This window comes from Nannospalax galili, unplaced genomic scaffold, assembly GCF_000622305.1.
Source record: "Nannospalax galili isolate Female #2095 unplaced genomic scaffold, S.galili_v1.0 scaffold286, whole genome shotgun sequence".
Taxonomy (NCBI): domain Eukaryota; kingdom Metazoa; phylum Chordata; class Mammalia; order Rodentia; family Spalacidae; genus Nannospalax; species Nannospalax galili.
In genome coordinates this window covers 14,018,220-14,033,147 of record NW_008359442.1, presented here as the reverse complement: position 1 = coordinate 14,033,147, position 14,928 = coordinate 14,018,220, and the positions used below count along the sequence as shown (strand labels likewise).

General features: G+C 41.1%; 1 protein-coding gene across 2 annotated transcripts in view; it reads left to right on the top strand.

The window, feature by feature from the left end:
- Positions 1-8,620: 8,620 nt before the first annotated feature.
- Positions 8,621-14,928, top strand: part of Slc3a1 (solute carrier family 3 member 1) — a 48,253-nt gene continuing 41,945 nt past the window's right edge. Inside the window, exons 1-2 of one of the 2 annotated variants that reach the window (XM_008823080.1) lie at positions 8,621-8,790; positions 8,901-9,105. In XM_008823080.1, coding sequence (XP_008821302.1) covers positions 8,743-8,790; positions 8,901-9,105 — 253 coding nt within the window. In that variant the 5' untranslated portion in view covers positions 8,621-8,742. Of the gene's footprint in view, positions 9,106-14,928 lie in introns of both variants that reach the window. The other variant, XM_008823079.2, reaches the window with a different exon arrangement.

Here is a 14,928-nt window from a genome sequence, read left to right as displayed (position 1 = left end):
AAGAATTTATATGTTCACAGATGTTCATGAAAATCCTTTCTGAAGTCTATCAACTAGTAACCAGATAAACCACATCCAAGCAATGAATGCTATTTAGCAATAAAAGGAAACTAACTACTCATCCATTCAACTATGAGTGAACCTCAAAAGCATCATGGCTAAGATGAAGACAGACACAAAAAGACTATAAATCAAGCTAAATCTGCAGCTATTGGAACTATTCTTTATTGTGATGGTAGGGATTATATAAGTGCATTCATATGTTAAAACTCATCAAATTATATACCAGAATTGACTATGTGTTTTTAAACTTCATTAGGTAAGATGTTTCTTCTTTTTGAGACAGGGCCTCATGTAGCTTAGGCTGGCCTCAACTTGCTGTCTAGCTGAGAATAACCTGATCCTCCTCACTCTACCCTTCGTGTGCTGAGATTACCAAGTAGGGATTTACTGTTTATGTATTTATTTTTTGCCAATTATGTCTGTGTGAATGTATTTATTATCTGTGTAATTTACTTAATTGTTATCTTGAACAACTGTTATGATAGTGGGGTTGGATGAGAAACAAAGTATAAAATGCCCTGCCAAGTATACTGTTTATACGGGTTGAATTCTCTATGAGGTCCATGAAGCCTGCTTCACTTTATAATCCCATCTGCTATCCTTACCCAATGGTCACGAAGACCTGCTGATAAAACACTTTAAAATGTAAAACATTGCTGGACCTGGTGGCACATGCCTCTAATCCCAGCATTCTGGAGGCAGAGGCAGGCGAATCTCTGTGAGTTCAAGGCCAGCCTGGTCTACATAGTAAATTCCAAGCCTCACAGCTCTAGAAGATACCCATGTTGATTTTTTTCTTCTCAAGATCCAGGTTTATAACCTTTTAGAAGTGTCACTTTTACAACGATGACATCCTCAGTAACACACTGCGAAAGCTGAACACACTCTCATTCTCTTCTTAGAAGGATTAGTGTCCCTGTTTAATTATGGCATTTCCTTCAGTGCCTCTTCAAGCTTAGGAAAGGATCATAAGCAAAGATAATTGCCTTCTGATTGAAAAAAAAATGAAACACTTAGGACGGCATCCCTTGAGGCTACTGGAGTGAGGGCTTTTCTATCATTATCCCTTAACATTCATGCTTACTATTCTTTATTCTGCAGGCCAGGTCAGGTCAAAAGTCATAAAGGACCAGAGAGGAAATCTTTTAGGCTTTAAGGACCAGAGGACAATTTTCCGGAGTAAGTTCTCTCTCTCCAAGAGGGTCACTAGGATCTAACTCAGGTGTCAGGCTTGGCAGCCATTTACCCATTTCCCAGGCCTCTACTTTATTTTTTGAGACAGTATTTCCCTGAACCTGGAGCTCATCAACTGGGCTAGGCTGACTTGCCAATGAGCTCCAGGGAGCCTCCTCTCTCAGCGTCCTGTCCCCTACTCCCACACACCATGCCACCACTGTGCAGCTTTTATGTGGGTGCTGGGGATCCAAATGCAGGTCCTTATGCTTGCACAGCAAGTACTATGCCAACCAACCATCTCCTCAGCCCCTAAGAGTAACTTTTACTTTATGTCTCTATGAGATTATATTTTTTTGTATTTAGCAAGTAATCATAACAGTTCATGTTATTCTTGTTAAAACTTCCAACAAATCCACTTCATTCCTATTGAAAATACAGCTCTACAACTTATTACTGTTTCTGAGAAGTAGGTACGGTCTTCTCAACCTCTCTGACTAGAATTTATATAATTTGCCATGTCCTTTGTATTGAAATAATTTTCTCTGACTTAAAGCAGAATTAATTCAGGATTTGCAAATGACAATGATTTAAGGGAAGATGCCGTTATTGAGTGCAACTTACCAAAGCTGAGTCTTTATCCTTATGGTCTTATCATTCATATCAAATCTGTTTTAAAAGGAAAAAAAATAGAAATGAAAAGGATATTCTGGGTAGCTATTATGTTCTGCTACCTCTAGTCTAGACCCACTAAGTGGTTATTTTCAAATAGAACAGTATTAATTTGTTATTTAGTGAGAGAATTTATTCTTGGCAGGAATAAAAGTAACTTCTGCACAATCATTGTTATCTTGTGAAGAATAATTTGAGATTTTTCCTTTAGTTATAGAAATGTAGTATTACTAAGTGGACACCATTGCTCTGAGAGGCAGACCTTCAACACTAATTGTTATTATAATCATATTGATATTAACAGAGTAGCTTGTATCAGGATGTAGCCTTTGCTAGGCAAAGCTCTTTGCTGTGGAGGAAGTTGACCAGTTTTTATAAGAGGAGCCCATTCCTACTGCTAGATAGTATCTGTGTCTTATTTCACTTGATCCTCCCAACCCTACAAAGTAAGTGTAACAGATGGAAAGGCTGAGGTCCAGGAGTCAACTTCATAGACAGTAAAATGGTGGTTACCAGGAACTAGGGGAAGAAGGAAAAATGGAAGTTGTTTAATGAGCATACATTTCTAGATTTACAGTAGCATGAAAAAGTTCTCAAGATTATTTCCACAACACTGTATATGCTTTTTTAAAACAATATTTTATTATTTTTATATTATGTGTATGAGTATATTGCCTGCATGTGTGTAAGTGCACTTGTGATGTGCAATGCCCAAGGAAATCAGGAGAGGGCGTTGGATCCCCTGGAACTGGAGTTATGGAAGGTAGTTTGCTGCCTTGTGGGGACTGGGAACTGAACCTGGGTCCTCTGCAAGAACAGCCAGTGCTCTTAATCTCTGAGCCATCTCTCCAGCTCCAATACATTGAATATACTTAACACAGATTAACTGCACTTTAAAATAGCCAACACAATAAATGTGCTCATTTTTACCACAGCCAAAATAGTTAAGGCACAAGGTAGAGTAACTGCACTGGTCTCTTCTTTGTGTTCTTACCCTATAGCAGTCCCACCATTCACTGGCTCTAGATATAGACATAAAGTACAGTCAAAACTTGCTGTGAGGTTTCTGCAGGTAAGTCACAGTTCTACCTTCCTTTCTCAGGGGTCTTTCTTAATCATTCTCGGCATTATTTTCTGAGACATAGTCTCTCATTGAACTGGGCTCCCTGATTCAGTTAGACCACAAGCCCCAGGGATCATCCTGTCTTCACTTCCCTAGCACATTGGTGCACCCTCTTTTTCTCTGAGTGCTAGGGATCAAACTCAAGTCCTCATCCTTGCATGTAGTCCTAGCTGACCTGGAATTTGCTATGTAGGTGAATTCAAGGCTGGCCTGGATCTGCCAATCTCTGCTCCCAAGTGCTATAGATTAAGGGTGTGAGCCACCAAGCCTGGCAATGCACTTTAACAGCTAAGCCATCTCTCCAGTGCCCCAAAATGTTTTTCTTTTGGTTTTTTTGAGACAGGGTCTCCCTGTAGCCCCAACTGGCCTGGAACTCACTGTATAGACCAGGCTGGCCTTGAACTCACAGAGATCCACCTGCCTCTGCCTCCTGAGTGCTGGGATTAAAGGCATGCACCACCATGCCTGGCTCCCAAAATGTTTTAAAATAGTTTAAAGAAAAAAATATTTTAAATATTCTTTTTATTTCAGTCTTTAAAGATTTCATTTATTTTTATCTTGGATGTATGAGTATTTTGCCTTTATGTAAGTACACCATGTGTGTGCAGTGCCCAATGAGGCCAGAAGAGGGTATCAGATCGCCTGGAACTGGAGTTAACAATGAGTGTTAGCCACCATGTGGGTCTTGAGAACTGAACCCAGGTCCTCTGGAAGGGCAATAAGTTCTGTTGACTACTGAGCTATCTTTCTAGCTCCTAGAGCTTTTTTTTTTTTTTAAAGACACTTTATTGTGGACTGCATTTACCTTATTAACTACAGGACCAAACTAAATTTGACTGTGGAAGGAGAGAATCTCAGAGCAGCTGGAAGTTTGGCTATGACCACCCTGATAGCCACAGCAGAGGTGGGGCCTAAATTTCCCTGAGACCCCAAGCTTCACTTTCTTCACCATGTCAAGAAAGTGTGGCTGAGAAAAATGATCAAAACATACATTTTTGTGAAGAATGTAGTTTCCTTTTCATGCTCCTTCCACACATTCTTCTAGTACATAGGTTTGGGTCTATCAGTTTTGCAGTAAACCCTCTTTTATTCTTTAATAATGTACCAGGCACTGACCTAGATGCTATAGACTTCTAGAGGATTCTACAACAAATGTACCCCATCCTCAGCTCACTGCCTCTCTGAGCTGGTTGGTAAGTAGGTAATTATGTGTATGAGTGTATTGCCTGCATGTGTGTAAATGCACCCATGTCATGAAATACCTGCAGAGGTCAGAAGAGGGCGTTGGATCCCCTGGAACTGGAGTTAGGGACAGTTTGTAGCTGTCATGTGGGTGCTGAGAATCGAACCCAGGTCCTCTGCAAGAGCAGTCAGTGCTCTTAACTAATGAGCCATCTCTCCAGCCCCTTGGAAAATACTCTTATTTTTCATTTTAAATGTTCACAATTCTGACATTCTATGTGCCATGCATACTTTGGAGGGTTTGTCCTGAGTGGACATTTTTATGATGGAATGGCTTTGAAATCTATTTTAACTTCAATAGAATGTTATTTCCATATGTTCGTTTCTTGTTTAATTACAGGATGTTTCTGGCCCCTGCTGTGGCCTCTGTTTGACTATCTGCTTTCTAGACATTTCATTCTTTGCTTCATCATGAGTGAGTGTATCATTCCCTTGGGATTTGAATCTATTGAGCTGATTTATCTTCATTATCTCTCATTCTTTGCTCTGATTATTTGAGGGTTTGTCCTGTATTCATATTTCCAGGTTTTATTGGTAGTGTGTTCCATTTCCTGGTAATCAGTATTTTCTTTAACTCTCTTTGGAAGTAACTTTGTACTTCAAATTCTTAGCTTTTGTGGACATTTTCTCCAGATTACCACTAGCTTTCTCTTACTGTGTTTCAACTTGTCAATTAAATTTGTGTTTTCTTTCTCCTTTTCCCCTTTAGATACTAGTATGGGTTAGTTTTTTAAAGTTTTACTTTATGCCTATGTGTGTGTGTGTGTGTGTGTGTGTTTGTGTGCGTGTGTGTGTGTGTGTGTATTTTGGATGACTATTACTAGGAAAAGTCATCTTCCACTGAAATATACCACCTGCCTAGGAAGTTCTAGGTTGACTCCAAGCTTGGGCTTCCCTAATTTATTTTTCTCCAATAAAAGAATAATTCACATTTATTACATAAAAAATTAGAAAAATCCAAAAAAGATTAAAGAACCAAACAAGTGTCATTCATAATCTTAGCACCCATCAATAATCACTCTAAAATATGTTTTGGGTTGTGGTTTGAATGTAGAATGTCCTCCTAGGCTCCTGTATTTGAACACTATTCCCAGCTGGTGGAGCTATTTGGCAAGGTTGTGGAACCTTTAGGAGGTGGAGCCTTGTTGGAGGAGGTGTGTCACTAGGGTGGGGCTTTGAGGCTTTATAGTCTGGCCCCATCCTGTTCTACCCCTGCTTCAGGCTGGCCTCATGCTCCACCTGCCTTCCAGGCCACAGTGGACTGTATCCCCCTGTAGCTATGAGCCAAAATAAATTCCATTCTCTTTCAGTTGCTTTGGTCAGTGTATTTAAAAAAATTTTTTAGTTATTGATTGATTGATTGATTGTACATTTTAATTGATTGAATAATTAATTAATTTTTATTTTATACGTATGAGTGTTTGGGGTGTACCACACGTGTGCACTGCCCATGGAGGCCAGAAAAGGGCATCAGATCTCTTGGAACTGGAGTTACTACAGTTCTTAGCTACCATGTGGGTACATGGTCTGCATAATGAATTCCAGGCCAGTCAGGGCTGCATAGTGAGACCCTGTCTAAAATAAACAGACAGACAGACAGATGAACTCTACATCAAAAGTAAATAAATAAAATTATTTTAAATGATGGATAATTTTTTCAGGTTTTTTTTTTTTTTTAACCCCAATTGTAATTGAGTTTCAAGAGCTGAATTCTGGAGATACTAGCCCATGGCCCCTCTTGTCTCTCTCCATTTGCTTCTGGCCCTTAGGTTGACGGGCTTCTGTTATGAACTCCTGCAGTGATGTTCTCCTTCTGTACAAACTCTAAAGCAGTGGGCCAACTGGCTATGACTGGAACCTTTAAAATTGTGGGTCAAGGGGCTGGAGAGATGCCTAGGAGGGTAAGAATGCTTGCTATGGAAGCATGAAGACCTGAGTTTGGATCCTAGCACCCACAGAAGAAGCCAGTCATGGTTATGCATGTGCCTATAATCCCAGCACTGTGGGGACAGAGACAGGAAGATTGCTGAGACTTTCCAACCCCTAGCATAGCTTCAAGTTCAGTGACAGACTTTGTTTCAAAGGAATAGGCAGAGAGTGGTAGAACAGGATACCCAATGTCCTCCTCTGGCTTCCATGCATGCACAAATACATATATATGTGAATATACTACACATACACACATACCCCTCAAATTGTGAGTCAAAATAAAACTTTCCTCATTAAAAATAGCTTCTATTATGAAAAATTATAATAATATATTTGACAGATAAAGCAATATCAAAACATGAAACTTAGACTCTTTCACTAGTTGGGCGTAATGGTGCACACATTTAATCCTGGTACTCAGGAGGCAGAGGCAGGCAGATCTCTGTGAGTTTGAGGCAAGTCTGGTCTACATAGCGAGTTCCAGGCTAGCCAGATCTATATAGTGAGACCTTGCCTCAAAAAAACCAAAAGAACACAAAACCAAACCAAAAAACCACCCCAAGCCCTCTTTACATAAAAAAATTCCAACCTGCATCATTAATAATGATGAGAGAGACCATTTATTAGATGCATTCTATGAGACAGGTATTAGCATTCACTTTTTTTTTTTTTTTTTTTGAAGACAGGGTCTCACTATGCAGTCTCAGCTGCTTTAAAACTCCTTATATAGACCAAGCCATCCTCAAATTCCCTGGGACACCCCTCTGTCTCTGCCTCCCAAGTGCTGGGATTAAAGTCATATGCCACCAAACCTGGCAGCATTCACTTATTTCACTTACCGATTGATTTTTATTTTATGTGTATGAGTGTTTTGCCTGCATGTAAGTGTACCTGTCATACAATGCCCACAGAGACCAGAAGAGGGTGTCAGATCCCCTGGAACTGGAGTTACTGACAGCTGTTAGCTGCCATGAGGGTGCTGGGAACTGAACCCTGATTCTTTGAAAGAGCAACCAGTACTCTTAAATGCTGAACCAACTCTTAAATAAATGTAAAAGAAGAAGAGTCCTTTATCTAATCAGAGGATCACAGGTGCTGTGGAAGGAGCAGAAGTCATGAATCATCACATTCTTTGAGGCTTGGGTAAGCCCTTCAGCCTTCCAGCAGTTTCCTCTGACTTGCAAATATGTTTTATTCTTGTCATTCATTAAACAACTGTTCAGTGTTGGTATTAAGGACTGTTTACCTCTAGTAAAGCACTTGAACTTGTAAGACACTAAATCCTTTCTCTCCCACCTTCTGGAAGTGCTTACAAGGATTGAACTGAGCACACACAGAGCTTAGCCTACATGTGAGCTATCTAGGAGTTGGTCTGAACTGAGATACAATTAGCTTTAGTAACAAAGGAGGAGGCTCTGCCTCCAGAACTCTTCTGTGTGGATCTGTAGGAAGGGGAGCCCTTCAAACAAACAAAACAATCTGTTTCCCCTACCAAAAATCAGGATTATTTTTGTACCTAGCTAAAGAGAGAAAATGTTTTTTAAACATTGTAAAACAGACTTAACATTTGCCACTTTAGCCATTTATTAAAATATTTTATTACTTCATTTTATGGATATGAGTGTTTTGTCCATGTGTGTAAGTGTACCATGAATGTGCATTGCCTGCCAATCATTATAGAGAGTTCTGGAACTGGAGTTACCTACTGTCAGTTGTTACCTGCCCTGTGGGTGCTGGTCCTCTGCAAGAGCAGCCAGTGCTCTTAACCACTGAGCCATCTCTCCATTCCACTGTAACCATTTTTAAATACAAAGGTCAAGTGGCAGAGTGCATCTGGGTCGTGTGCAGCCACCACCTCTCTCCACCTCAGAGCTCTTTAAAATCCCAAACTGAAATTCTGTTCCCTTTGAACCCCACCTCCCCATTACTCCTCTTTCAGCCCCTCCCCCATTCCCCCTGCCAGCCAACCACTGTTCTCTTTCCAGTCTCTGTGAATTTGGCTACTGTCAGTTCCTTGTATAAGTGGAATTGTAGAGTATTTGACCTTCCATGTGGTTATTTTACTTAGCATAATGTTCCTAAAGCCTAGCCATCTTGTAGCATGTCTCAAACTTTCCTTCCTTTTTCAAGCTAAAAATTCTCTGCATGTATATTTTACTGTTTGCCCATTTCTCTGAAGAAGGACATCTGGGTTGTCTCCACCTTTTGTGAATAACGTTGCTATGGGCTATGGAACTCTGACTCTTCTCCCCAGTCTCCTCATTACTGTAACTGTATCAGCCTCCTGGTGTAATGAGAATTTTTTTTTACACCCCACCCCCTACCACCTTTACTCTTTCTTCCTTGGCTGGACTTTGTCCAGCCAGGTTTATTTATAAACCACGCAAAGCTCATAACAAGCCACAGCACTCAGCAACTCACCTTTCCACCTCAGTCCCCGCGGGAAAGCAACTGGGAAGGGCTGTCGGGGGAAGATATGGATGAGGACAAAAGCAGGAGAGACTCGATTAGGATGAGTATGAAGGGATGCAGGACGAATAATGGGTTTGTCCAAAATGAAGACATCCCAGAGCAGGACCCAGACCCAGGCTCCGGGGACACCCCACAGCCCAACGCAGTGAGCATCACAGCTGCGGAGGAGCCAGAGGGCAAGTGTGTGCGTCCCTATGCCGGGATGCCCAAAGAGGTGCTGTTCCAGTTCTCCAGCCAGGCGCGCTACCGCGTGCCCCGGGAGGTCCTCTTCTGGCTCACGGTGGCCTCTGTGTTCCTGCTCATTGGAGCCACCATAACTATCATCGCCATCTCTCCAAAGTGCCTTGACTGGTGGCAGGTGGGTCCCATGTACCAGATCTACACGAGGTCTTTCAAGGACAGCGACAATGATGGGAATGGAGACCTGAAAGGTGCGTATCGCAGACCTCAGGGCCAAGCTCAGGGCCAAGCCTGGGAGGGTGGTTTATGGCCTCCCTTCCTCCAAACCGCTTTGTGCCTGACTTCCGAGGTAAGCACATTCCAGAGCGACTGGTAACTTGTGCTCCTGTGTGATATCCAAACACCACTCAGCAGAAGCCAACTGGGCCTTGCCCTTGATGCAAGGCTATTTGCTGAAGGCCTTCGAGCCAGAGTTGTTTAGTTTATTGTTTCCTAAGCCCAGGAGCGTGCCTTTGCTTATCAGTTCTCCCTTCTCACTTGAACAGACTTGCTCCTAAAATCTGTCTCCTGCTTTCTGTGACGTTGGGATTCGATGTCTTAGCAGAGAATGACTCTCCCATTCTCAGTATATGAGTAGCTGGCTGTCTGGCTGGGAGTTTATTAAATAGATCATAAGCAATATTTTACAAAAGAATTAAGTGATATCTGTAAAAAGGGAAGTCTGTCTTTAAGTTTCAATCCTGAGAAACAAGGCAAGGCCAGGAAGGCACAGGAGTGTGTGGCTGTCACCGGGATAAAGTAGTCTCAAACAATAACCATGTTAGTAGAAAAATAAAATGGAAGCAAAAAGGTGTTTTTCTTTAAAAAAAAAAAAAAAAGATAATAATTTCCTGGGGAGTTATATGTAAAATGTTCTAATTTAATGCTTCAACCAGGTCATTTTAAGAGTGAAATAGTTCCAGACAGTAGGAATAAACTGAGACTGTGTTTAACAGATTGGTTGGTAGGGTCACCAGGGTTAAAGACAGCAATACAGGGATGTCACAGCTCTCGCCTGTAATATCAACACACCAAAGGATGAGGAAAGAGGATTGCTATGAGTTCAAGGCCTGCCTGGTTACCTAAAAACATCAAAACCAAAAAGGAAAAATAAAGGGGGGGGGGGATAAGAATAAACTAGCAGAGAAATACCTTACAATGATTATTTGGAGAAAATAGAGCAAGATGGGATGACAGAATGTGAGATGAAGGGACTGGCTTTGTCTTTAACATGTTGTTTATGGATCTTAGGGATTTGCCCTGCTAGGCAAGTGTTCTACCACTGACCTATATTCCCAGGCTTTTTTCTTTCTGAATAATCTTCCTGCATTTACATACTTGGAGAAGACCCTATTTGTCCTTGAAGGTGCAGCTCCAAGCAAAGCCACTGCCTTCGTTAGTCTTTATTTTGCCCCTTAACAAGATTCCTTTGGGGCTTTGGACTGGGTTTATGGTTGGCCTTGATACTGCTTATTAGAGTCACTTCCCTTCCCCACCACGGATCCCTAGCACCTACTGCCTCTTACCCAGTAAGTGTTAGCAAAACTGGTATTTTTGCCTACATGGTCCCTAGATGTCGGGATACATACCCTACTTCCTGGCTCTGCTTTCTGATCTTCTAAATAGATCCCCAATTTCCCACAAACAGGGCAGGTTCTACTCAGCTCTTTAATGTTCATTTCTGGTAACTTTTCCTTGAAGAAAGGGTTGCTTCCTGTCATCCAATAGGCACTGGTTCTTCAAGTCAAGGATTTTGTTACTGTTACTCTGAAGAAACCACCCCACGTTTGTTTTGGTGGTTGCCGGCCGTCTCTCCAAGTGTGGAGCTGAGATCCCTTTTCACTTCGTGTCTGTCGGGCCCTTTGTTTTCATCACCTTGTTCCTTTGTCTTTGCTTCTCTCCCTTTCTCCTTCCTCTCACTCTCCCTTCCTTTCCTCTCTTTCTTTGCTCTGGGAATCATCCCAGGGCTGGAGCATATAATCCGCACTGAGCTACACCCAGACTAATGCTTGTTTCTGATTAATGCTTGTTTCTAATTTAAATGTAAGCACTTCTGTTGCCTGTCTATAACTCTGAGATGCCATCACCACCTGTAAAGATGACGAACAGCCTAGATCCCAGTGTTACCAGAGTTCTTAGGGTCAGAGCCTGGGTCCTGGCAGCCCTAACAAACTAGGCTCAACCACCATTCTCAAAAGGTCAATAAAAGAGACAAGCAATAGTGACAAACAAAAAAAGGAGATCTATTCAGTGTGGCCACACTGGGAAGAGGAAGTCCATCCTCAGGGGTCCTGATATGAGGTTTAAGTTTAAATAGCCTTAGCTATCCTGGATAAGGTGTAGTCCTGCCCTTCATTGACCCGTCATTGTCTCAGCTCCAATCTCTTCTGTTAATGTGGCCTGACAAATTGTCAGAACTGTGAAATCTGTAGGAAACAAGCCTCTTCTCTGGCTGGCACCAGTCTCCGGCCTTTTCCTTCGAGCATGAGATTCCTGAGGAAATTCCAGTTCCTTAGGGACCATTGTTTCAATAGTCTGAAAGCCAAGGGAGGGGCACGAGAGTTTCTAGAATATCTTGTCCCCTGCCAGGTTGGTTCCGCCTGGGGTTAGGTGACTTTGTGCTATGGTCTCTGACCTCCAGCCCCAGGGAAAACACAGAGAAAGTTACTGGGGATTGAATCCCAGACTCAAGCCTCAGAATCCACGCTTAGGACTGTGATCTAGAATCAAAACCATATCAGCTAATCAGCCTGTAAGATTTCAAGTGCAGAGTTTAACTTCTGCGGGTCTCCCCTGCTAAGCCTAGGCTCTCTTCTGTAGGAATTCTTGCCTTTAAGTGAACAAGAAAAAAACCTTCAACTCAGCTGCTCTAGAGATAGTGAGTATGAAACACAAAACCTGACTTCCACCTCACTGTATCTTTGCTTGATCCTGCTTTTCCATGTAACAGTTTTCACTGCTGATTCATTCATTCATTTGCTCATTCATTCATTGTGTTGAAACCCAGGACCCTGTTTTTAACAAGCCTTGCTTGTGCCTGGTCATTCCTTCCTTTTGCCTACAAACCCTTTTCTGTGATGGCCAGCCCATGCCCTCCCTCACCAGCTTGCTCTCTTCCAGATGGTCAAGGCTAACACACTGGTGCAGTTAATCACCTTGCACAGCTCTTCCCTTGGCCTTGTCATCATTCCATTCTTGCCTCTTTACATTACTATGGCAGTCCCATCCAAAGTTAAAAAAAAAGTAGAATTGATTTTAATTAGATGTTTTGTTTAATCCAATGTATATATGCCATTCAACATACAATCACCATAAAAATATTATTGACATGTGTCTTATACTCCCAGCATATTTCAATTCAGATGAGTCACAATGCAAATGCTCAATAGTGACATGTGGCAAGTGACTCTGGTATGGGCCAGTGCTGTTTAGACCACCAGGGAACATGTTGTTCAATTCTTTGGTACCTAATTTATTACCTGCTTGGAAACCACCAACAATATTGGCTTTAAATATAAAACTTACTATTAAATATTAAATATATTAATAATATATAATATATAATAATAAATATGTATTAAATATATATTAAATATTATATATAAATATATTAACATATTAAAATTTAAATATTAAATCTATAACTTGAGGGCTGAAAATGTAGCACAATTAGTAGAGTGCTTATCTGGCATGCACAAAGCCCTAGGTTTGATTCCCATCATTGCATAAACTACATGTAGTGTGTGTGTGTGTGTGTGTGTGTGTGTGTGTGTGTGTGTGTGTACGTGTGTATTAATGGTGGTAATTGTGGCAGCAGGAGAATCAGAAGTTCAAGGTCATCCTTGGCTACACAGTGAGTTTGAGATGAGCCTCAATTATATATAATTTTAACACATTTTAAAATATTATGTATTTGTATATAAGGTAAAAAGTTATTGCTGGAAGATTGATTTGATCTTATTCATAGGGCTAGATTGCTGTTGAATTTTAGCCACATTCAACAAAATTGTAAATATTTTGTCCTTCAATATAAAAATTTGATATTAGACTTGTTTTTGTTATTTATTTTTATTTATTATGTCTTTTTGAGACAGGGTTTCCCTGTAGCCCCAGCTGGCCTGGAACTCACTATATAGACCAGGCTGGCCTCAGACTCACAGAGATCCACCTGCCTCTGCCTCCCATGTGCTGGCATTAAAGGTGTGCACCACCATTCCCTGCTGGCTTAATATAGTTTTAAACAGAAGAAAAAAAGGAAAAACTTCATGTTGCAAAACCCCTCTCTTCCAAACAAATTTTTGTTTTGTTTTTGAGACAGGGTTTTACTGTGTAGCATTAGCTGGCCTGGAACTTGCTATGTAGACCAGCCTGGCCTCAGACTCCCAGAGATCCACCTTTCTTTGCCTCTTGAGTGCTGGGATTAAAGGCATGTGCCACCCTACCCAGGCCAAAACATTTTTTTTTTTTAAATCACTGTTTCACTGTCACAATTGGGCTTGTTGACGGTTGTGCTCATTCATTAAAGGAGGGCCAAGCAGGGTCACTGGACCCTCACCTTAGTATCCAGCCACTCTTCCCAGCCACCTGTATGTAATTTGGCCCTAATCACACGTGGCCTCCTAGATTTGGGGAGGGCTAAAGTATATAATCAGGGGAAGGCTAAGAAGAGAAGGCATGACCCATGCTGTATAAAGGCTTTCCAGTGTGCATACCCTCAGGTCATACATACACCTCAGCAACCCCTCAGTTATCTTGGTAAGCAAGCTCAGTAAATTCATTGGTTCCCCAGTAAAACTTTAATCAAACATTGGCTTGACACTAGAACCTTAAAAGGGAATAAGCATTGCTTAGCATCCCCAGGAAAAGAAGTCTCACAACAGATAGACAATTTATTTGTTAATGCTATTATATCTCATAATTATTTAATAAAAAAAGGAAAATGAGATTGTAAAAGATGCTAAAAGGATATGGGAATGGAGATATTTTCCAAAATAGAGAAAGCCTAAGCAAGTGATGAAGGTCTGTGTAGGTTTATTATGCTATATAAAAGGATGAGACAAAAATAATATACACATAATCTTAAAATTTCTATGGTCATAGTTTAGCCAACTAGTTTAAGGAACAAAATATATATCTAGTCAAAGTTTATCAGAGAATATTTGGTTCTTTACCTAAGCTTTATCTACATAGCATATGATAATTAAAAGTACCAGACTGGTGGAACTAACCTTATTGGATGTTCAACAGCCATAGTTTGAGGCCTATACTAATGTGGTCAGAGAGAATTAAAGGACAGTTTTTGCCCCTTGCCCTTCAAGGTCAACTAAGTTCCAGGGGACTATGGAATATCTCTCAAAATGTCCGGTAACTATGATGAGTCACCTGTCCTCTTGTTCAGGGAGGACATGAAGACCCCACGAGATGGACTTGAACCAGTGTCCAGTCTACAAAGAGGAGGGTCAACTCAGAGGAAACATCTCATTCATGCTTCCAAGCGAAGCTAGACGTGGTTGAGCAGGACCTTTGACTTATCTTCACATAGGTGGAACTGGTAAAAGAAAGGAGCCAGGAGCTTCTCCCAAGCCCATGTGACCCCTGAGGAACAGATCCTCAAATGATCTTAAGTGTAACAATAAATCAGTTTATTTGGGCCAACTGTGTGGTATTAAACACCCCAAAGGAAAGTATAACAAAAGAGTAAAGTCATCAGTATATTTCTTTAAAGTTCAAGGGATTACATTTCCCAGACATTAGGCTTAAATGTATATAAAAAGTTATTTAGACAATTATTTCTTATTGATGATTTGTTCCTAACCAGAAAGTGCTGCTCAGATGTAAGACTTCAAATCTTGGTCTTCAATACTGTAATGCCCACCTGTATCTAAGGGAGACAACCGGCTATTGTTCTAAAATCATGGATGAATTTGTTTTCTCCCCCTATCTAGAAGCCTCTGAGAGGGAACTGACATTAATTCTAACCACTCCAACAGCTATCAAAATACCTGAAAGCAAATCCTGAATCCATCACTCTAGAG